Genomic DNA, 23891 nt, shown 5'->3' with positions numbered 1-23891 from the left:
GACAGCAGGACACGCTGACTAAACTATGAAAAGAGGTTCAGCTTCAGTGTAGACAGTATACAGTCGGGTCTGTTTCGGGTGGTGCGTTTGAGACCATCGACAGCGTGATTGTCGACAGCTGGGTTAACATCTACATTTGTTACCATTTTCTACTCGCTGCCCTTTTTCTTTGTACCTGTTTTTCCTTCCACTCCTTTTATGCCTTTTTCAGTTTTAATTGATCATTTTATATGATTGTATTTTCTCCATTCTTAGCGTGTCAGTTCTGTGAGGTATGATCAAAAAATACAGTCAATATTTAAATTAAAAAATAATTATTACAGTAAAAGACACATTGCCATTAATCCAGTTCAAAATACTTCCCCTCGCTTGCAACACACTTATCCCATCGTTCTTGCCACTTTCGGAAGCAGTTCTGGAAGTCCTCTTTCAGGAGTGGCCTTAGTTGCGCTGTCGTGGCTGCCTCATGTCCTGAATCTATTCAAAATGTTTTCCTTTCATGGTCATTTTGACTTTGGGGAAGAGCCAGAAGTTGCATGGTGCCAGATCTGGTGAATAAGGTGGATGAGGACACCGTAATATTGTTATGTGACAGAAATTGCCATACCAGAAGCGATGTGTGACACGGAGCCTTTCGCTGTGATCAAGAAATGCGGTGAGTGCTGCTGCCGAGTGCCATCCAACATAAAGCCAGGGACCTTCAATATGGGAAGCAGCCGTCGAACCTTAGTAACAAAGTGTGTGACAAGTTTCAGCTTGTTCAGTGCAGTCAGCCGGGTGTGAACTATGGTTGAGAGATGTGTTTAAAAGTGTGCCATAAATTATCCTCCATCATGGCAAGGCTCCATGTCACACATCACTTCTGATACGGCAATTTCTGTCAAGTAAAACCATTACAGTGTGTCCTCATCTACCTTATTCACCGGACCTGGCACTGTGTGACTTCTGGCTCTTCCCTAAAATCAAAATGATTCAGGACATCGAGGCAGCTACGACAGCGCAACTAAAGACATTCACAAAAGAGGACTTGCAGAACTGCTTCAGAAAGTGGCAGGAATGATGGGATAAGTGTGTTGGAAGCCAGGGGGATTAATGGCAATGTGTCTTTTACTGTCGTAATTTTTTTAATTTAAACATTTGCCATGTTTTTTTTATCACACCTCGTATGTCTTGTTTTACTTTTTAATGGTTGCCCTGTGGTTTGCAGTGTACATTTACAGCAAATCCAAGTCCGCTTTCACATAACACTGCCCCTTGGTGGGTTGGGAGTACTTTGTGTTACCGCTGATAGTCCTAATTCCTTTCTCCTTTCATCCCCGTCATCATTGCTGTGATTCTTCTCACATATAAGGCCGTGCACATACATAAAATGTGTACATAAGCACGCGTACAGGATACGTTGTTGCCATGATTTTTAGAACAATTATATCAATTAGGAATAAAAAAATAAAAGGTTTTATTTTACCTTCATTTCTTTTATGTGCTTTTATTCTTTATGTAGATCGGGGTTTCTGACTTTCTTTCTCTCAAAGGAATTTTAGCAATATTTCTCGCAAGGCAGGTCTACTGGCAACAAATTCCTTCAATTTTTGTTTGAGAAAATCTTCTTTCACTTTTGGAGGATAATTTCACAGGGTGGTGGTTTATTTCTTTTAACACTTAAGTATTTTATTCTACTTTCTTCTTACTTATATGGTTTCTGAGAAGTTGGTGTAATTCTTCATTCATCTGTAGGTGTGGTGTTTCTCCCCCTGGCTTCTTTCAGGAGTTCTTCTTCGTCTTTGATTTTCTGCAGATTGTGTATGATATGCCCAGGCGTAGTTTTCCTGGTACTTAATACTACTTAGTGTTCTCTGAGGTTACTGGATCCATGGTTTGGTGTCTGACATTAATTTGGAGGAAATAGTCATTATTGTTTCAAATATTTCTTCTCTCCCTCTGTCTTCTCCTTCTGGTGTCCCCATTCTGTGTGTCACACCTTCTGTCGTTGTTCCTCAGCCCTTGGGCACACTGTCTGCTTTGTTCAGTCTCGGTACTCTTTGCTTTTGATTTTCTAGGATTCTATTGCTATATCCTCTAGTTCAGAGATTATTTCCTCAGCCGTGTCTCGTCTACTGAGCCCATCACAGGCATTCTCCATTTTCGCTATGGTGTTTCTATCTCTAGCATTTCTTCTTGGTTCCTTCTTAGGACTCCCGTCCCCCTGCTCACAATGCCCGTCTGTTCCGGCGCGTCGTCTACTTTCTCCCTTAGCACATTCATCACAGCTGTTTCAAACTCCTGGTCTCATACTTCCAGCACCTCTGCCACACGTGGTTCTGGTGCTGCTCGTGTCTGCAAACTGTGTCTTTGCCTTGGGTGTGCCTTGTCATTTTTTTCCTGATGGCCAGATATGATGCACTGGGTCAAAAGCTCTATCGTCCGTTACTGTCTCCCTTCAAAACCAGCTCCTAGTGGCATTCCTCTTTAGTGTAGAATAACGCTAAGAAAGTCAAAATTTTCTTATTGGGTCCTTGCCTCTACACCACTTACAATTTATTATTTCTCATCCAGCTCTTCTGTGGACGTCAGCCTCACGTGTGCACGCACACCAACATGTAGGCACTACTACACTGACACACGTGAGCTGTATGCGCACATGCACATACAGTGTTCCCCACGAGATGCAGTCTGAACCATGACACCTCACCCCCACCCAGCCTCTCCAGGACCCGCTGTAGGTTAAGCTCCTGTGCCTGAACCATAATCAAGTGCTCTTTTTATTCCAGTTACGCAAAGGGAGATTTGGACATATCTTACATCACATCCCGAATTGCAGGTACGTTTGCCAGCTTTAAGCTTAGGATGGACTTCTGACTCTCCCCGTGTGCCGGTGGGTCATGGGATGCTGGTGTCTGGCACACCCTTGCTGCAGGCTCAGGCGGGGTGTGAAAGGTGTGGCCGCTGGGAGAGGGGACGGTGCCTCTAGGACAGCCACTCACATGGGACGTGTCCAGCGTACCTCCACGCCCGGTGACGGACAGTGGCAATGTCCACTCAGCTTCTCCCTTGTCTGGAACTGTCTGGAACTCTGAGGTCATGAGAGGAATGATGCAAGGCCATGCACATTTCAAACTTGGTCTCCAGTCAAAAATCCAAACCAAAAACAAGATCTGGATACAGGGAGACCCTGCTATACGTCGAGTCTCTCGCCGAACCTACACCCCAGAAGGTGCTGTCTGGAGGTCCAGAGGGTCTTCTTTGTGAATGGCTGACAGGCAGTGATGGGGGGGGGGGGCCTGTGCTCCATTCCTCTCAGCACCCATTGTACTGACCAGTCACCAGCCGCAGGAGGGCAAGAAGCAGGGGCCTGAGTGTGGCCAACTGTCCAGCCAGTGGCTGGTGAGTCTGCAGGAGGCCACTCTTTCTCCAGACAGGCCCCGGGGGCAGAGGAGCAGCCTGTGCAGCAAGCACTGGCTGTGTGTGGGCCCCCTCAGGCGGCTGATGTGGGCTGCTCTCTTGCAGTGATGTCGTTCCCGGCAGAAGGTGTGGAGTCAGCTATCAAAAATAACATAGAAGACGTGCGGTTGTTTCTGGATTCCAAGCACCCGGGCCATTACGCGGTCTACAACCTGTCCCCGCGAACGTATCGGCACTCTAAGTTTCACAACCGGGTGAGTGGCAGGCCCCTCCTCCCTGCCACCTCAGTGCAGTTTTCCTAGGGCTGGGTCTCGGCAGGGCACTACACTGACCTCTGACATCCCCGGGCACTGGCAGCCACTGCAGCCTGGGGCTCTGATAGTTGGGGTTGGGAGTCTTCAGGGCTGTGATGACACGGGGCTGCACAGGGGCTGCACAGGGTCTGCCTGCAGAGGGGGTCGGGGCGACAGCTTCTCAAGGACACTGAAGAGGTCAGGTGGTTTAATTGTGGCAGCCAGTGGTGCTCACTGCTTCTGGCCTATGAGGGAGCCTGAAGCCACTTAGTTGTCTTGGTAAATGAGTCTTGGAGACACGGATTTCACAGCTGATGCTAAGCGTGGGAGAGGGCCAACTCCATGTTATTGCCAAGTCTGTGAATTCTTGGCGTGGATGCTGTAGCACTGAGGAGCCCAGTGGCCGGGGGGCGGATCCTGCAGACACCTGGGTGGGGGCGGGGAAGGAGTCACCTCACAGAGCGGGCGAGCTTGTGACCCGGAGCCCCCTCCCTGAGTGGCACAGGGAGTCCTGGCTGAGCCGAGCTCTCCCCTCGCTCCCCGCAGGTCTCCGAGTGCGGCTGGGCAGTCAGGCGGGCCCCAAACCTTCACAGCCTGTACAGCGTTTGCAGGAACATGCACGCATGGCTCCGGCAGGACCACAAGAACGTGTGCGTGGTGCACTGCATGGTGAGTGTGCGGCTGTGGCCAGGAAAACGGCAACCAGGGAGGCTCCTGGGTGGCCCAGGGGACAGGACAGGAGAGGGGATGGGACAGGGCTGAGGGGATGGGACAGGGCTGAGGGGACGGAACAGGACTGAGGGGATGGGACAGGGCTGAGGGGACAGGACAGGAGTGGGGACAGGACAGGACTGAAGGGACAAGACAGGAGTGGGGACGGGACAGGACTGAGGGGACGGGACAGGGCTGAGGGGACGGGACAGGAGTGAGAGGACGGGACAGGACTGGGGACGGGACAGGACTGAGGGGACGGGACAGGAGTGAGAGGACGGGACAGGACTGGGGACGGGACAGGACTGAGGGGACGGGACAGGGCTGAGGGGACAGGACAGGAGTGAGAGGATGGGACAGGACTGGGGACAGGACAGGAGAGGGGACAGGACAGGCTGAGGGGACGGGACGGGACGGGACAGGAGTGGGGACGGGACAGGGCTGAAGGGATGGGACAGGAGTGAGGGGATGGGACAGGACTGGGGACAGGACATGAGTGAGGGGACGGGACAGGATAGGGGACGGGACAGGGCTGAAGGGACAGGACAACTGAGGAGATAGGACAGGACTGAGGGGACGGGAGAAGAGTGAGAGGACGGGACAGGAGTGAAGCCCAGGAGACAGGACACAGCTGAGGGGACAGGACAGGAGTGAGGCCTAGGAGACGGGACAGGAGTCAGGGGACAGGACAGGACTGAGAGGATGGGACACGAGTGACGAAACAGGATAGGACTGAAGGGACAGGACACGAGTGAGGGGATAGGAGTGAGGAGATGGGACAGGAGCAAGACCCAGGGCGTCAGAGGGTGGGAGGCCAGGCAGCAGCTTGCGGTCCACAGCAGTGATGCAGGGCGGGGTGGGGGAGCACATGTGCGAGCCTGCAGGTGGCGCTGGCCTAGCCTGTGTACTCCTGGCATCCAGGAGGAGCAGAATCTGCCCTGGTGTCTGCAGCCAGTGGCCAGGCCTGGTGCCTGACGAGCCTTGTGCCCCCACAGGCCTAGGTGCCCCAGCCCAGTGGGAGCCGCCCTGGGTGGGCCGTGGAGGCGCCATGCCCTCTGAGCGCACACCTGGGTCTCTGGCCAGCAGGTGCTTTTCAGGGAAGACACCTGCACAGGTGGTGCCCCCTCTTCATGGAATGTGCAGGGTCCTTGTTGGCATTCCTTTATCTTTCCACAGAGCAGCACCCAGGGGGGCTCGGCCTGGTCACTCTGCCTCATGGAACCCCGTCTTTGTCCCTCTTTACTGTAGCTGAGGACCAGCTTTATTTCCCAGTCTCCAGCCACATAGCAAGACTTAGGTTTGTGGGTGTCACACAGTGTGGCACCCGCCAAATGGGCACTCGAAGGTTAGTGCTGCCATCTGTGTTGGCAAAAGTCACAGCACAGGTGATGACAAGGATTAAGTAGGGTGAGCGTGAGGCCCAGGGGGACAGTGAGCGTGAGGCCCAGGGGGACAGTGAGCGTGAGGCCCAGGGGGACAGTGAGCGTGAGGCCCAGGGGGACAGTGAGCGTGAGGCCCAGGGGGACAGTGAGTGTGAGCGTGAGGCCTAGGGGGACAGTGAGCGTGAGCCCCAGGGGGACAGTGAGTGTGAGCGTGAGGCCTAGGGGGACAGTGAGCGTGACGCCCAGGGGGACAGTGAGCGTGAGCCCCAGGGGGACAGTGAGTGTGAGCGTGAGGCCCAGGGGGACAGTGAGTGTGAGCGTGAGGCCTAGGGGGACAGTGAGCGTGAGGCCCAGGGGGACAGTGAGCGTCAGCGTGAGGCCTGGGGGCACAATGAGCATGAGCAGTGTCCAGTTGGAGAGGCTGGCCATCTTGTGTTTTTTGTTTTTGGATTGGACTCTCACCTCATCAAGTGTGTTTCTGTAAGTTGTGGAATGTGTGCCCAGCCAGGAGGCAGGGCCCTGCTGCCCCCTCGGGAGCCCGGTGAGCAGGAAGCCGGCCGTCCTCGCGAGCGGTCCGTGAGCTCTCCTTGCTATGTGTCCTAGGACGGGCGAGCAGCGTCAGCCGTGGCTGTCTGCTCGTTCCTGTGCTTCTGCCGGCTCTTCCGCACCGCCGAGGCCGCCGTGTACATGTTCAGCATGAAGCGCTGCCCACCGGGCATCTGGCCGTCCCACAAAAGGTACCATGCGCCCCGGCGGGACGTTGGATGCAGCTTCCCCCGGGCTGCTTGTAGCCGTGTGCCCTGGGAGGCGGGAGGGTTTTGGGAAAGGGTGTGGGCCATGTGGTGTGGGATGGCACACCGGCCGGGCGAGCCAAGCCCTGCCCTGCCCTGCGCTGTCCACGCTGTGCTGTGCAGACGGGCCCAGGCCCTCGGTCTGGCAGGCTGGGAGCCCCTCTGCAGGGGGCTCGGTAGTTTTCTTTGGGGGGTGCACCATCTGTCAGCTGCTGTGCGCATGGAGCAGCGTCATCCTCTGCTATCAGGTGCTGGAGCAGGCTGATTTAGGGTTTGTATGCTGCTCTGCGTTGCCTGGCAACATACAGGAAATGGGCTCTCATGACTGCAGCTGGCCCTGCCCGTGCTGCGCTCTCCTCTCCTGAGGCCCCTTTCCAGCCAGGCTGGCTTCTCATGTCACTGTCCCCACGTTTGTCCACTCCCTGCAGTAGGAGTGGTTGTTCTGATACTTGGGTCTGTGGAGTCACCTCCCTGCGGACAGCCTCTCCATGGGTGCCGGCAGGAGTGCTTCACTCTCTGGTCTGGGTGTGACACACAGACCCGAGGGTGGGGGGGCCCAGCCCACACTGGCCCTGCTGCCTCTCTCGCTCCTGCCTTCCTTGCTTCCTCCAGGAAGAAAAAGAAGGTGTCCAGGCCAGCAAGGGGTCCTTAAGGCCATTCGGTCTGCCCCAGATGGTCACACAGCCTGTGGGGCCACCTCCCTGTATGGGGCAGGGTGTGGTGCCGTGCTCTGTCCCTGGCCCACCCAGGGAGCCGGCCACACAGTTGTGTCTTCTGTGTCACTCATGCAGAAAGGCTAGGAAGCAGGCCAGGCCACCAAGCAGTGATGGACAGCTGACTGTTCCCATGTTGACCTGGGAACCGTTTCTGCTTCTGTGTTCCAAGTACCTCAGGGGCTCCCTGGTTGTGCCTCCTGAGCAGCGGCTCACAGTTGGGGCAGACCCAGGAAGACGGTTGTCAATGGCAGAGCGGGCCTGGCTCCCAGGCCCCACCCAAACCCCAGGCTGCTTCCTGGGGCTGTGCAGGTGTGGGGAGCACTGCTCCCACCCTGACTACTTAGAAAACAGTGCGACCAGCTCAGACTCATGACTCTCCGAATCCCTTGAATAGCTGCCGGTCGTTAGAGCAGTCGGCTAGCTGAGAACCTGAGGAGAGGCAGGCGTCCACAGGGCGCGGGGACGGGCAGTCAGTGCGCGCTCAGCAGGTGAGGCTGCAGAGGTTGGGAGTTGGTCCTCTTGCGTCTCTGCTGGGTGCCCATGGAGGTTGGAGATGAAGAACTGGCCCCTTGAGGGCCTGAGGGACCTCCCAGTGGAGCAGTCAGAACACACAAGACCCAGAACTACCCACGGGAAACAAATAACTCAGTCGCGTGTTGAAGACACTTCTGGAGGAGGTGGGTGACCATACCTGCAGGAACTGGTAGGCCAGGTGCTCAGCAGAGATGGGATGGTGAGGGGGAGTCCGTGGCACGTAGGAATGCTGTGCATGAGGACGGACTTGTCAGCCACCGAGGGGAGGACTGTGCAAGGGAACTGAGCAGCCAGACCCGTCAGACACTGAAGAGGAGTCGCTGAGGATTTCCCCAAGTTAGTGACAGCACCAAAGCTCGGAACTCAGGACACCAAGCAGGACTGAAAACCAAACACAGGAAACCCAGCCAGCCATGGCCTGCTCTGTGCTGAAACCACACCGGAAAGTTGGAATAACCAGGGGGAAAGATGGCGATTCCAGAAGACACAGAGCAGTGATCGTCAGACGGGCAAGCTGTACTTAATCAGTGCGTCTCAGGGAAATGAAATGAAAGTATAAAAGGTGCTCGGTCAATACAGGAACAGCTAGACAAGGCAGAAACAAGCAGCCAGATGGCTATCGAATCCATGTGAACAGTGGGTGGAAGAGCAGGAGAGTGCTGGACCGTCTGCTGGGACAGAGGGCAGGGACAGCTCCGGCCACTGCTGGAGGGAGATGGAGGGTCGCTAGCTGTGTGACCAGTACAACAACCGCCCGATTCCCGCTCTGGTCCCCTGGTGGGAGTCGTCCAGGCCCCAGGCCCCCTCTGGTCCCCTGCTGGGAGTCCAGGCCCACCTAGGCTCCTCCCCTACGGGCTCTCATACAACCTGAGTTCTGAGCCAGTGCTGTCCTTCACTTTGAACCCATTTCCCAGCTCACTCTGGTTGGCGGTTATGGATGGAAGGTCTGGCATCCTGCATCTTGCTGGTGGTCAGCTAGCCAGATGGAGTGTGTGACAGCCGCACAGAAGTGACCTCCCTTCCCTTCTGTTGGTTAGAAGCAAGTCACCACTGCTTCCCCGACACAGGAGGGGCCACACATGGCAGGAGCAGAGGCTGGGGCGGCTCACATGCAAGGGGCCTCCACATGCGTGGAGCAGAACACGGAGCGAGTGGGAAGAAGTGGGCAGTCGCAGCGACAGTGCAGACCTCAGCATCCCTTTCACAGTGACGATGGAATGGGGATGGAACCAGACACTGCCCCCCACCAGCCAGGCCTGTCTGACCTCTAAGAATATTCCACAAAAATGGACATATTCCTTTCTAGTACACACGGACGGAGTGTTCAGTAAGAACGCCGTGCTCGGCCCTGGAACCGCAGCCCCCTGAAAAGAATGGGAGTTGTACAGAACACGTTCGTGAGCCGTAATAGAAATAAACTAGAAGTGGGGGACAGAAAGATAGCTGGGAAAATCCCTGAATATTTCAGTGTCTGCTTCTCAATAACCCATGAATGACAGAAGGAGTCTGAAGGGAAATATAAAAATATTTTGCACTGAATCATCAGATTTGGGAGATGGAACTAGAATGTCACTTCAAGGGAAGTGGAAAGCGTTGACTACTTCTGCTTGATCAAAAAGCTCTGGTATCCTGACTGTCCCCAGCGCGCCTGGGGCGTGGCGTGTGGGCTGTCCCCAGCGCGCATGTGTGGCCTGGCGTGTGGACTGTGCACAGCTGTGATGAGGCGTGTGGGCTGTACACAGAACACGTGTGATGAGGTATGTGGACAGCACAGAGCCTGCGTGTGCCATGCCATGCCTCCTGCCCCTGCAGGTACATCGAGTACATGTGTGACATGGTGGCAGAGGAGCCCATCACGCCCCACAGCAAGCCCGTCCTGGTGCGGGCTGTCGTCATGACACCTGTGCCCCTGTTCAACAAGCAGAAGAGCGGCTGCAGGCCCTTCTGCGAGGTCTACGTGGGGGATGAGCGTGTGACCACCACCTCGCAGGAGTACGACAAGATGCGGTGAGTTCAGTGCAGGGCCACCCTCTCCTAGGACCCTCACGTGTCACGCTCATTCCACTGGGAAACGGGAGCTGGGATCGCACTGTGGGGGCGTGAGAGCAGCCGTGGTGGCCAAGGCCCCGCCTCAGGTCCGGGCCAGGAGCAGCGTGGCAGGCTGGCCCTGGGCCTGGCGGCTGGTCCAGGTGAGAGATTCCCTGCGGGCGAGCTTCTTACTCATTTCCTGGAACCACCCCCCGAAATAGTCTGGTAGCAAAACCAGCAAGGTAAGAACGTGTGGATTTAAGCAGGGCACTCCTGGAGAGCTCGGAGCTGACTCTTTGTCAGAACGTTACGTTTTTGTCTTAAGTGAGCAGTTTTCATCATTCTGTCTTTCAGCGATTTTAAAATCGAGGATGGCAAAGCAGTCATTCCCCTGGGCACAACTGTCCAAGGGGACGTGCTCATTGCAATCTACCATGCGAGGTCCACCCTGGGTGGACGGCTGCAGGCCAAGGTGAGCCCTCGTGGGCTGGGTTCACACAGGGACCTGCGGCTCATGCTCCTTCCGTAGCTGCCCTCGTAGTCCCCACCTCGCAGCACCACGCAGGAGGCGTGAGCCCACACTCTCGGGGCACCCCCACTACAGATCTGGATGGGGCCTGGGGGTTTTCCCACCACAGACCCGAGAAGCCACTTGTTCAGAGGGTGCCATCCATGTGTCCCAGCTCCTGGAGCCACACGAGGCTCTCAGCCTTGTTGACTGAAAAGTGTCTCACCTGAGGGTCTGCTGTCCCCCGTTTACTCTCTCGGCAGATGGCGTCCATGAAGATGTTCCAGGTCCAGTTCCACACGGGCTTCGTGCCTCGGAATGCCACTACTGTGAGGTTTGCCAAGTACGTTAGCGTCACCTGTGGGAGGGGGCGGGAGGGAGGGAGTGTCACCTGTGGGAGGGGGCGGGAGGGAGGGAGTGTCACCTGTGGGAGGGGACGGGAGAGAGGGAGGGAGGGAGTGTCACCCGTGGGAGGGGACAGGAGGGAGGGAGTGTCACCCGTGGGTGGGGACGGGAGGCAGGGAGTGTCACCCGTGGGAGGGGACGGGAGGGAGGGAGGGAGTGTCACCCGTGGGTGGGGCAGGAGGTATGGAGTGCACAGATATCCACCACTGTCACCTGTGGGGTGGGCGGAGTGCACATGTACCCACAAGTGTCACCCGTGGGAGGGGACGGGAGGGAGGGAGGGTCACCCGTGGGTGGGGCAGGAGGTGTGGAGTGCACAGATACCCACCACTGTCACCTGTGGGGTGGGCGGAGTGCACATGTACCCACAAGTGTCACCTGTGGGAGGGGACGGGAGGGAGGGAGTGTCACCCATGGGTGGGGCAGGAGGTGTGGAGTGCACAGATACCCACCACTGTCACCTGTGGGGTGGGCGGAGTGCACATGTACCCACAAGTGTCACCTGTGGGAGGGGACGGGAGGGAGGGAGTGTCACCCGTGGGTGGTGCAGGAGGTGTGGAGTGCACAGATACCCACCACTGTCACCTGTGGGGTGGGCGGAGTGCACATGTACCCACAAGTGTCACCCGTGGGAGGGGATGGGAGGGAGGGAGTGCACAGATGCCCACCAGTGTCACCTGTGGGGTGGGCGGAGTGCACATGTACCCACAAGTGTCACCTGTGGGAGAGGACGGGAGGGAGGGAATGTCACCCGTGGGTGGGGCAGGAGGTGTGGAGTGCACAGATACCCACCACTGTTACCTGTGGGGTGGGCGGAGTGCACATGTACCCACAAGTGTCACCCGTGGGAGGGGACGGGAGGGAGGGAGTGTCACCCGTGGGAGGGGACGGGGGGTGTGGAGTGCTCCGCGTGCCAGTGAACGGGTACCCATGTGTCAGGTTCGATGTTCGTCCTGGGTCCTCCCAGAACTGAGGGTGTTTGATTTCCAAGACGCCCTCGGTTGGACTGTGGTGGTTGCCGCTGTGTGCCTTGCTTCCTTTGGACACTGTGCTCTTCCAGTTAGAGCTCAGGCACTCACACGCTGAGGTGGCAGGGCCGGTGAGCGGGCACTCGCTGCCTGCAGCACTCTAATTGAGTGCCTGCTGTGTGCAGAGAGCTCTGCTGGGCAGAGAGGCAGGCGGTAGTCACTCAGTGGCGCTCACAGTCTGCTTTTAGAATCCCTCTGATCTCCTCTAGCTCTTTCTGGTTTACTGTTCTTTTTGGACACATTAACTTGTTAAAACAACAGGTACTAGAGGGAGGCCCAGCAACACACACCTGGCTCTCCTTAAGTGGCAGGTGTCAGTCAGCTTCTGTTTTACGTGGAGACCCTGGGGCTCGGCCGCTGGCCTGACAGGGTGAGCCCGCTGGTGTGTGACACACTCATGCACACGCTGTGAGAGACGCAGATGAGTGTTTTCCTGGCGGAAGCACATGGTAAGGCCCCAGAGGTGGAGCCCACAGCGCCCAGCGCTATACTCTGCACTCTGCCGTGGCCCCCCAGCGAGCGGGTGCCTAGGACCCGGCCGGGGCCTGGCACCCCCATGGGGCCTGCACGTGGTACGTGCTGCCCTCGCCTCAGTGTCAGGAGACCAATGGTGCACGTCTGTTTCCGTAGGTTACTACTCGTAAATGTTTTTACTGTCTTGTCTTTTTCATATTGGCACTTAAAAAAGTTGTAAAGTGCCAACATGAAAAAGACATTACAAGGACAAGAAATGTCACAACTGTAACGTTTCTGGGTTATTTTCCTTCCTTTGGAGGAAGATAACCCCCAGAGCTTCGACAGTTTTTAACCACAATGCAAGCGTCATTTAAAAGCATTTGTTTCCGAAGACCAAATGGCTGAAGACCAGGAGGACAAGTAGGCGAAGGCCCTCAGGTGAGTCAGATGCTAGACTTAGCAGAAGGGACTTCCAACAACTGACTGATGCATTCAGGAGAGTAGGGAGATGGGGAATTTCGCTAGCAGCCTGGACAGTATAAAGGAAGCAGGTAGGAATTCTAGAGCTGAATGTTGTCACAGGTGAAACCAAGAACTCAGTCGACGTGTTTATAGCAGAATAGACCCAGTAGGACATAGAAATGGTGAATTGGCAGAAAACACCTTTAGACTGCAGCCCAGAGAAAAAGTAATGGAAGGATTCTAAGAGGTGTTTGGGGTGCCGTGACAAGGTCTGCATGCTTTTATTGGGGTCATAGGAGAAGAAAGACTAGAACAGAAGTAATATTTAGAAAATTGCTGGCTAAAAATTTTCTTAAAGTAATGAAAGACATCAAACCATAAACTGAAAAGCTCTTTTTATAAAAGGATTTTTATAAAAGAAGAAAAGGACCCCCTACCTGAGCACATAATAGTTAAGTTGCTGAAAACCAAAGATAAAAACTTCAAAGCCCCCTGGTGTGAGAGGAAGAGAAACTTCAAAATAACAAGACTGACACCTGCCTTTTAACCAAAATGACAGAAGCCAGGGGGCACTGGAGGACATCTTTTAAATGTGCCGAATGAGGAAAGTTGCCAGCATGGACTTCTATCTCCAGTGAAATTGTCCTCCAAAAATGAAAGTCAGTTAAAGATGTTTTCAGGCAAATGAGATGTTTATAGTAGGTATTCAGACAAGAGACACATGTCCAGAATCTATGAAGAATTGCAGATTGAAAAGAAAGACAGCCCATTAAAAATGGGGCAGTCCCATGTCACGTGCACACCGAGAGCTGTTCACGGTCGTCACTTGTCAGGGAGGTCCAAGTTAAAGCCAGTGTGCTCTGGCTGGGATGGTGGAAGTGGAAGAGACTGGCACAGGTGATACCCGCAGGGCTGTGGGGCCCCTGGGCCTCCCAGATGGCGCTGGTGTGGCGCCGTCTCCAGAACCTGCAGACGCCATGTGCCCGAGTGCGTCCCAGAGAGAAACGTGTGTGCTCAGAAGATGGCCCCTCGCAGCGTGATTCCTATCATCAGCATGACTGACATCAGCTTCAGGTGTACAATGTGATGTTTTGGTGTGTGCGCTTGTCACCAAATGGTCACAACAAGCTGTTAATACCTGAGGGCTCTCAGCCTACGCATATGTGCGGTATTGCTAACCATACACCATGCTGTAGCTGGCAGCTTTATTCTGAGCAGCTCCAGAGGGGAAGGAACCAACATCGCCGGCAGCAGGATGGACGCTGAACTGTGGTGTGCGGTGTGCACAGGCGACTGAACCAGGGGACTCAGGTCGCATGACCATCTGTCAGCTCAGGCCTTGTGTGTGATCGTAGATGCCAAGGGGTGGCCGGGGGAGGTGGCTTGGGGAGGCGCTGGCACCTTGGGGGCCGGAGAAAAGATTCTTCCTGCATGTGTGGTTACACAAGTTTGGGAACTCACTGAATATGCTTACATTTGGGCACGACTTGTGCCTCCAGGACATTTTACTTGGGGGGAGCTGTTGAGCTGTCTCACTGATGGGCGAATGTGTGTGTCCTGCGGGCAGAGGTGGCTGAAATGGTAGTTTGAGAGGGATTTGGAATGACGTTAGTAGGAGGTGCCTTCAGACAAACCTGAGTGGGTCTGTCCGCGGTGAGGTGTCCCGTGACTGACGGACGGTCCCCAGCGCGGTTCAGCGCACAGGCTGGCATTTCTGTTTTCTGCCCACGCGTGTCGGGTCCAGCGGGGCCTGGGCCCTGCACCTTCTGAAATCCAGGGTCCATGGGGGCTGCGTCCCTGCTCACAGACCCTCATTGTGCCCTCACTGGTCTGCTGGGTGAGTGGGCAGGCCGGGCCTGGGCAGTCTGGGCGCCAGCTGGGGGGGGGGGGTGAGGCCAGGATGGGCAGCGACCAGTGTGGTGCCCGGAGCTGAGCCAGAGCTCATGTGGCCCTTGGTGTAGACCCCGCCTCACCCTCCTCCCTTGCTCCCTGGCCGCCCCTCCTGTGGGTGTGGGTCCAGACCCCCTGGTCCTCGCTGGCTGCTGGAGTCCCTGGGCTCGCCCCCCGTGGTTCCCGCTTTAGCTGCTCCTGCCTGCGTGAGGGGTCACCTGTGTTGTCTTCCTGCTGTGAGCGCCCAGCCTAGAAAGGCAGGCAGGCCGTGGTGGCCTCTGGGCCAGGAGTGAGTGGAGGGACGCCGCCACCTGAGAAGGGCGTGTGGCTCGCCACTGCGTTCTGTCCCCTTGTGCAGAGATGGTTGTGTTCTCGCAGGAGTGTGTGGGATTGAAACTGCCGGCCGCTGCTCCCTAGGGTCACGCATGCTCACGGATTGTGTTGTGTGGAGTCCAGAGAAGTAAGATCAGAGTCTGGTGGCTCCACCCAGACCGACCACATGTGCACCCTTTTGCCCAGTCCTTCCGCCTGCTGGGTGTGGTTCATTTGGGGTCACTGGTGCCACACGGATGTGGCAGAGGACGCAGGGCCCCTCCCTCAACACCTTGGGTCTCCGGAACCCCTTTTGTGTTTTCCTGTTTTGTCATTTTACTGTTGTGATATGTAAAACAATAGGGGCATGCAGTGTGGGGTGGCGTCAGAAACGCTGGGGCCGCTGCCGGCTGGAGAGCTGGTTTATCAGCGGGTTTGTGAGAACGTTGTCAGAGACGGTCTTGGGATGAGCTGAAAAATAGTGCAACTCCCTGGAGAGACACAGGGCCACGAAGTTGTGTTACCACTGGCAGGCCCCTGGACACACCTGTGTCCTACCTGTGCTGGGGCCCCAGGCTGCTGCCTCAGGTAGCGCTCAGAGAGCAGGGCCTTTCAGAATCTCTCTGCTCCCATTCCTGGCCCAGCAGGGCAGGTGGGTGCCGCCTCCTGGCCCAGAGCGACCACAACTGCCCGTCCTTGTGCTGTGGGTGTCCGTTGCTAGTCGAGGAGTTTGTCTGGGGCTGATGGTCCCGTTCGTATGGAAGCACACATGGGAGATCTCAGAGGACCTGACCTGAACCTGAGGGCCTGCGGGCCACGGCGGGCCCAGCGTGTGAGGCGCAGGGTGGGGTGTCCGCTCCTGTGCCTGGAGAGTGCTCGGCCCTGAGCTGTGCTTGTTTTCTGGTGGACATTGGGATGACTGAAGCGTGTCACGGTCCCTTCTCACTGGTGTCTGGCCTCCACTACAGGTATGACCTGGACGCGTGTGACATTCAGGAGAAATACCCGGATTTATTCCAAGTGAACCTGGAAGTGGAAGTGGAGCCCAGAGACAGACCCAGCCGGGAGGCTCCGCCCTGGGAGAGCACGGGCATGAGGGGGCTGAACCCTAAAATCCTCTTTTCCAGCCGGGACGAGCAGCAAGACATTCTGTCCAAGTTCGGTAAGATCCTTGTTTTCCGAATGCGCTGGTGGGTGGCCAGTTCTGACATGTCCCCGAGAAACAGTTCAGGGTCAGGCTCTGTGTGGGGTGCAGGGACGCTCACTCAGACCGTCACACACCGTGGCCCCTCTGTAGGAACTGGAGCACCCGCTATCCGAGGTGGGCCCACGGGGGTCACAGGTGGGGCTGGGACTCGGGCGGGGAGGTTCGGGTTCGAGTCATTGGCTGATTCCGAGAGCGTTGTTTTTCTGGACACGCATCATTTCAGATGTGACCCAGAAGCAGTCGAGGCTTCATTCGGGGCCAGCTGGCCGCCGTGAGGCCACTAGCATAAGAGCTGGTATTTCCTGGGGACCCCCTCACTCAGCTCAGTTGTTACCTTATTTCAGAGCAGTTGCAGAAAAGTAACATGAAAAGTACACTGGCCGGTAGGACTTCTCAGTCTGTCTGCGGCCACATCAGTTTCCTTCATGTTCTCGGTTTGCCCTTTTTACATTTCCTTATGCGAAGACAACTCAGTATCCCTAAAGAGTCTGTGTGTACACACATGTGTATGTGTGTGTACATGTATGCGTGCATGCATATATGCACTGGTGTGTACGTGGGCACGTGTGTACACGTGTGTGCTCATGTACACGTGTGTGCACTATTAGCCAGGGCAGCATCTCTGCCTACATTGGGCTCCCTTCACAGGCCGGCCCCCAGGAGTGGTCGGCACAGGTTCCCCGTGGCTTGGCCCTGGCCCGTGGTGCTGGCTGCTGCAGGCGACGGACACCCTGGGCTGGGTGGTGCGAGCCTCCTTCCTCCGCCTTCCCTGCCCTGCAGCCCACCACCCCCTCCCCTCCCCTGCCTGGTGGTCCAGTGCCCCCTCCACTCCCCCCGCCGGGTGGTCTGACACCCCTCCCCCTGGCAGGGAAGCCGGAGCTCCCCAGGCAGCCTGGCTCCACCGCTCAGTACGATGCTGAGACGGGGTCCCCAGATGCGGAGCCCACCGAGTCAGAGTCACCGCAGAGCAGCAGCACGGACACCAGCCACTTCCTGCACACGCTGGACTGGCATGGTAGGCACAGGCACAGCCGACATCTTATGTGTGGTCCGGTCTGGCATGCAGGCCTGGTGCCCGCCTTGTCTGCGTGCCCTGCTATCCCCTCTTCTGGACTTCCAGCCGTGTCAGTGTGCTTTTCTCTTTGCAGAGGAGAAAGACTCCGAGATGTGCCTAGAAAGGAACTTGGCCAAAGAGACTCCAGCTGCCCTGGCAGAGGATGGAGGGGACAGTGAGCCATCTGACGAGGATGCGGCAGAATTCTCTGCTGAGAGCAGGGACACAGCTGACGAGGACACGCCAGGCGCAGAAGTGAGAGCACAAGACCAAGAGCTGCTTTTGGATGGGGACACGCCGGCCGTCCCTCAGGAGCCCACGCTGCCTGAGGATGGTGTCGACCTCTTGGGGCTGCATTCTGAAGCAGGGCCAGCGCCCCCCCCGCAGGCCTCCGGGGCCCCCCCTAGCAACGCCGACCTGCTCAGCTGCCTCCTGGGGCCCCCCGAGGCTGCCCCAGAGGGCTGCCCAGGCGATCTCCTGGGCAGCGAGGCCCCCCTCCTCTTCACAAGCCCAGCCCCACCCCCGATTGCACGGAGCACACCTCGCGAAGGGCCCACTGTGACAGGTACATGCTGAACATGTGATACGGTTTGTGGTCTGGCCTCGTAGAATTGCGAGCCGGTGACAGGGCTAGGGGTCAGCACTCTGCCCCTCACAGCCTTTCCTGTGCTCACGGCTGGGAACTGCCAGTCCTCCCCCCATAGGCTGCCGTCTCCCCGTGAGTCCGGGGGCACGGGGCGAGGGTGTGCCCGTCATCACACTGTTGTCCTGGACTGGACACTGCGGTCTCAGCCTGGGTCTGGGATCGGCTCACTGTGTGCGGTTTGTGCAGCCCCTCACCTCCGCCTGCTTCTCATGTGTCTGCACAGCTGACCCGTTTGACCCTCTCCTGGTGACGTGTGACCCAGATGCCCCGCCCTGCTCCAGGCCCCACCTCTTTGGCGAATTCCTTAATTCAGATTCTCCAGCTGCCCCTTCCGCATCCTTCCCCTCCACACACAGTGCCCCACCCCCGGCCTGCAGCACAGACTTCCTCCAGCTGGGTGAGTGGTCCTTGCTGCGGGCCCTGGGCTGACCAAGCGTGGCTGCAGGTCCTCCCTCCCAGGGGAGGTGATGCAGTGGCTCGTGTCCACCCTGAGTGCTCCGCTCAGTTTTGGGGAGGGAGCCAGGTTCTGGGGGAGCTGGTGTGTGGCCACAGGTGAGTGTGTGGCCAACCACGGGGAATGGAGGTCTTTGAAGACCCTTCCAGATGAGGAGCATGCAGCATTGCCCTGGAAGCTCGTCCACTTGCTGACCCTGTGTCCACTGGTCAGTTCAGTGTCCCTGTGACACATCCTCAGCCGGTGCAGAGGGAGGCTGGTCAGTGCTGGCCCAGCCCAGCACTCAGTAAGGCTCCCTGCAGGCCAGGGGTGGCCCCACTGGCACATGAGCACAGCCCCGCCTGGGACCTGCTGCCCCGATGAGCCAGCTGGGCCCCGGCCTCGGGCAGAGGCAGCCATCACTGGGCTGCCTGCTCACATGTTGGGGGGTGTAGATAGGCCGACCCAGCCTACAGGGCCCCCAGGAGGCGCTGTGAAGGCCACGGCCCGCCCCACCAGGGGACACGCAAACTGCTGCTCTCTTCCAGGGGATGTACTAGCAGAGTCCAGCAAGATGACTGCGTCAGCCAGCCACCCAGACCTGCTGGGCGGGTGGGACACCTGGGCGGAAGCACAGGCCCCCACACCAGCCCCAGAAGGTACGGCCCTGGCCCCCTGGAGGCAGGATGCCTGCTCACCGTGACCTAACCACAGCCTTCTCCCCAGAAAAGGAGTGGGGGGCGGACGCACTGGCGGGACACGGTGCTCACACGCTCAGCACCGTCCGCATGGGTCCTTCCTCGCCCCCCGGTGGGTGCCCATGTGGGTGACAGTTTTGGGCCTCGCACATGCTTACTGCCGGCACTCGCACCCATCATGTTTTGTAGCATTTTCTCGTGTCCTGTGGGGGCGGTGCCTTTGAAGGACCCTGGGGAGCCTGCTGACAGCCCGGGGGCCGTGCCGCGGTTGGCGTCTCGGGGCCCTGCCCTTGAGCACATTCCTTCTGTGGGCATGTCCTCTTTTCTGTGCATCCGTGACTGTCCTGTTGGGAAATGTCCACTAGTGAGTTGCTGTCAGAGGCGATCATGGTGACGCCTATGACACGTGTCCCTCTCTAGTCACCTTTTATTAATTTATTTGGCCAGCAGCAGTTCCTGGCCTCAGTTTCTCACCAAAGTTGGGTGATAACCGTAAATACTTGTTTGCCAATTTGCTAGGCCGTCCCTTATTTTAATTTGCACTGTTTACTATAAATGAGGTTCACTATTACTTCGTATGTTTTTGGTTATTTGTAATCCTTTTGAGTGCGATGAGTATTTCATGTTCTTGAATCATTTTCTTGCACAGGAAATTCATCTTTTGCCTGTTAATTTGTAAGAACTCTTCACGCATGAATAGCCATTATTTGTAACAAGTATATTCCATCAATTGGCTATAGGATAACTTACTTAGATATTTCAGTATTTTATACTTGGAACGTTCTCAAACTGACACTTACAAAGACGATTGTGAAGCACCTTCACACGTCCGACCCCAGGGAGCCTCAGAAGGGTGCGCCCTCAGGCCTGTCACTCTGGCAGGGACTGCGCCTTCTGTGGGGACCGGCGTGGGGGCAGTGGTGGCGGCTCTGGTCGCGCGTGCGGCCGGGCCCCAAGGATGCGGGCTCTTGGGGGTCCTAGCCATGCCCGTGCTGACGCTGGGCTGCGTGCGGTCTTCAGGAGCAGAAAAGGGTGAGCGGAGGCTGCGTTCTACTTCATGGCACTCGATCTAACACTCTCTGCCCTTCTCCAGGCCCCTTCGTCACTCCTGGAGGCCAGCCGGCCCCTCCCGGCCCCCCGGCCAGCCAGACCAAGTCTCAGAGCCTGGACCCGTTTGCAGACCTCGGCGACCTCAGTTCCAGCCTCCAAGGTACTGTGCAGGACACGTCGGGTGTGTAGAGTGCCAGGCCTGCTCGTAGGAGGCTCAGTGTGTCTGTCCTCTGGCTCTGCTCCCCCATCAGACTCAGGTGCCCTCCATGAGGCCTTCACCTCTGTCCACCGAGGCCCAGGGTGCAGTGACACCAGGAACAGCCTGTCTGCTAGCATTGCAGGGGCTTCGTAACCAAGCTAACACGAGCAGTTGCCAGACCAATGCTGGGGCCTGGCCATTGCGGGCATCGCCGTGCATGTGGGGCCGTATGAGGAGCGGGGTCTCCACATGGGAGACCCACGTCATGCTTGCCCCTGTTGGTGTGGAATCTCCTGGAGCTGATCCCACGTCCTGGGGGCATGTCCCTGGGAGCCCTGTGGCTCCTCCAGAAACGTGGGGAACGAAGTAGTTAGACACCATGAGTGTCTGAGAGTGTCTCTTGTCCCTTGATAGTCGGGTATGTTCGAATTCCAGGTTGGGAATCCTGTCTCCTTGGAACGCTTGTTGTCAGAGGGGATCCGTTGTCTGGCCCTTGGGCGGTGTCTCCTCCCGCGGGAGCGTGGTGACCACTCCCTGCAGTCCCGCACGGACACCTGCCGAGCCCCGGGTTGGAAGCGGCCGCTCCTGGCTGCTGGGGAAGCTCCCTGCTTTGTCTCTGCTCCCCTCTGCCCACTGCTGTTCGCCTCCACCCCCACATCTCCGTGTTGTTAGGGCTCCTACTTCTGTCTTGTTGAGTCCCGAGAGGTGCTCATTCTTTGAATAGCCCTTTTAAAAAATAGTTTCCTGGTGTTTCAGGTTGCAGTGTCTCTCGGGCATTCCTGGAAGCGTGGGCGTATGCTGGCAGCTCTGCCCTTGCAGGGCCTGTCTTAGGCTATCTGCTCGCACTGGGGGGGCCACCTAGAGCCCCCTGGGTGCTGCCTGTGCTGTCGGCTCCACATCCAGTGGGAGGAAAGGACTTCTCAGGACCCGGTCGCCCGTTCTCAGGATGGAGCCCGCCCTCAGCTCTGCACTGTGACCCAAGACCCTCTGTCACATCCCTGGGAAAACTGAATTCTGAATAAAGCTGATGGAACTGAAAGGAGAAGTAGACAAATTCAGATTCTAGTTGGAGACATGCACATCCCACTAACCAAGTGGAAGAACAGCTGGGCGGAGAGTCAGTAAGCGAGGGACAAGCTGCTGGCATCGCCGGCCGGCTGGGGAGCATGTCAACCCTCACCGGACCTGGCCTTGGCCAGGGACCACACGCGCCCCTCATGCACCTGGGGGACGTCCTCCAAGGAAGCCCGTGGTCTGCCCCTCAGCGAACTTTGCACGGAAGACCTGACCTGCAGACTGTCCTCGTGCTCTGACTGCATGGAAGTCAGCGACACAAGACAACTGAGAAATCCTCAAACGCTTAGAAGCAGCGCACACTCCTGAATAACACGGTTACCTAGGAGGTCTCACGGGCGGTGACACGTTGACCTGAACGAGGATGAAACCTGAAATGGCGAGGCCGGGGTGTGCTGCTAGCGCAGTGCTGGAAGGAGATGTGCAGCATGAAACGTTCCTCTAGGAAAGATGACACGTCCCACCAGTATCGTGAGGCTGCACTCAAGGTGTCTGAAAAGAACAGCAAAATACACTGAGCAGGTGGATGGAAGGAAATAAAGAGCCAGCGGAATCAGTGAAATAGAAAACAAAACAGGGAAGAAAATGAATTAAACGAAATGCTGGTTCCTTGTAAAGATGGATGAAATTGACAAAGCTGTACTAAAACAAGTCATTTATTTATTTTAGGGAGGACGCAGCTCACAGTGGCCCATGTGGGGATTGAACCAGCAACCTTGGTGTTATTAGCACCACACTCCAACCAACTGAGCTAACCGGCCGCCCCATAAAACAAGTTTTTTAAAGGAAGACAAGTTGCCAGTATCAGAAATGCTATGGGGACGACAGCACAGGTGTAGATGGTAGTAAGGGGATGCACCAGCAGTGCACGTGAACGTGTGTGTGTGTGTGTGTGTGTGTGTGTGTGTGTGCAGATTCCTCCAAGCCTCAGCACCCAGCCCATCCAGGGCAAAGGAGGCCATCTGACTAGTTCTAACGGTGCAGAAAATGAATCGATAGTTAGAAACCTCCCCAGAAGGAAATCTCCAGTCCCAGATGGTTGCATTGGAGAATTTTACCAAACGTTTACAGAACTCATACCAATTCCACACGGTGTCTTCCAGGAATTGGGAAGAGGAGGCGACATCTCCACTTGATTTCATGAAGCTGTAATTACCCTGATACCAAAACCAGACAAAGATAGTACGAAAAAGAAAGCTACAGGGCACTCAACATTCCTCGTAAACGTAGATGCAAAAGGCCTCGACATGCAACACAGTCTGTGCAAGTAGAACCATCAGGACATAAAAAGAACCACACATCCGAATAAGCAGGGTCCACTCCAGGGATGCAAGGCAGGTGTAGTGCTGCAAAGCCAGCTGCCAAACAGAGGCTTCCACGTCAGCTGGCCAGGGAGGGAGAGGCGTGTGACCACACGGACAGTGAGGAAAGGTATTTGACGAAGACCCAGCACCTGCTTACGATAAGCACGCTTAACAAACTGCTAATGAGAAGCCTTGATCACCTTAGTAACGAGCGTCAACAAACCCTGCGGCCAGCTTCATTTAGTGTGCAAGGCTGCACTGCCCCCGAGAGCGGGTCCAGACAGGAGTGCCCCCTCCCGCCCCTGCCCACTGCCAGGCCCAGGTCACACAGGTAGGCAGGAAAGGAAAGAGAAGAGTTGTACTATTCCTGTCATAGGTGACGTGTTTGTCTGTGTGGTAGGCCTGTGGGGGTCTCTGAACATCTTTCAGCTCCAGGGGGAGAGCTCCAGTCGGCTCAGATACATGGCCAGCAGACAACAGAGTTGAGTGTTTACTGGCACTGTGCACCAAACCCCACATTATAAACAGTGCCATTTGCAGTCTCCAAGAAAGAAGAGACACAGGACGTGTGTGGTGGAACCACAGGACCAAATATGATAGAATAAATGGAGAGACCCAACACAGTAAAAACGTCAGGCCTTCCCAGGTCTGTAGGTTTAGTGCAGTTCCTCCCAGAGCTCAGTAAGGGTTTCTGTAGACACAGACAAGCTTATTGTGAAATTTATTTGGAAAGTCAGAAGAACACGAGTAGCTATAACAGTTTTGTGATGGAAGAATAACATGGAGGAATCACTTTTCCTGGCCCTGGGCTCGCTCTAGCTGCCGGAATCGAGAGCACGAGGTGTTGGCAGAAGGACAGACATGTAGACCAGCTGAAGGGAGTAGAGGGCCAGACGTAGACCCGCGCAAATAAGACCAGCCGAGCAACATAGATGCAGAAACCATTTGCAGTTGGTGCTAGAACAATTGTCTGTCTGCCTGTAGGCAACCAGGTTACCTCACCCTGAAGTCTACACCTCACACGTCAGGTAACAGAATTGGTCATAGATTTAAATGTAAGCGGGTAGAAGAAAACAGGAGATCTTTGGGACCTAGGGATAGGTGTAAGTGTCATGCTCCATAACAGAAAAAACTGACTAAACTGGACTTGATCAAAACTAAATCTTCTAAAAAAACAACAACACTAAACTAAATCTTTTGCTAAAGACTGTCGAAAGGGTGGAAAGACAAGCTATCAATAAGGAGGAAATGCTTTCAAACCCCATGTTTGACAGAACTCACGTCGAGGATATGTAAGTACAGTCAGCCTTA

General features: G+C 56.2%; 1 protein-coding gene across 5 annotated transcripts in view; it reads left to right on the top strand.

Annotated features, from left to right (window-relative positions):
• Positions 1-23891, top strand: part of GAK (cyclin G associated kinase) — a 53132-nt gene that overhangs the window by 25960 nt on the left and 3281 nt on the right. For 4 of the 5 annotated variants that reach the window (XM_019712469.2, XM_019712472.2, XM_074319945.1 and 1 more), the window contains 13 exons: positions 2769-2818; positions 3505-3653; positions 4239-4361; positions 6389-6522; positions 9639-9833; positions 10209-10326; positions 10626-10705; positions 15884-16077; positions 16991-17137; positions 17271-17741; positions 18046-18219; positions 18804-18914; positions 20047-20163. In XM_019712469.2, coding sequence (XP_019568028.2) covers positions 2769-2818; positions 3505-3653; positions 4239-4361; positions 6389-6522; positions 9639-9833; positions 10209-10326; positions 10626-10705; positions 15884-16077; positions 16991-17137; positions 17271-17741; positions 18046-18219; positions 18804-18914; positions 20047-20163 — 2063 coding nt within the window. The remainder of the gene's footprint in view (positions 1-2768; positions 2819-3504; positions 3654-4238; positions 4362-6388; positions 6523-9638; positions 9834-10208; positions 10327-10625; positions 10706-15883; positions 16078-16990; positions 17138-17270; positions 17742-18045; positions 18220-18803; positions 18915-20046; positions 20164-23891) is intronic. The other variant, XM_019712471.2, reaches the window with a different exon arrangement.

This window comes from Rhinolophus sinicus, linkage group LG02 (genome assembly GCF_036562045.2).
Source record: "Rhinolophus sinicus isolate RSC01 linkage group LG02, ASM3656204v1, whole genome shotgun sequence".
Lineage (NCBI taxonomy): Eukaryota > Metazoa > Chordata > Mammalia > Chiroptera > Rhinolophidae > Rhinolophus > Rhinolophus sinicus.
Note: the sequence above shows the minus strand (reverse complement) of the source record. Positions and strands in the feature narration are given on the sequence as shown.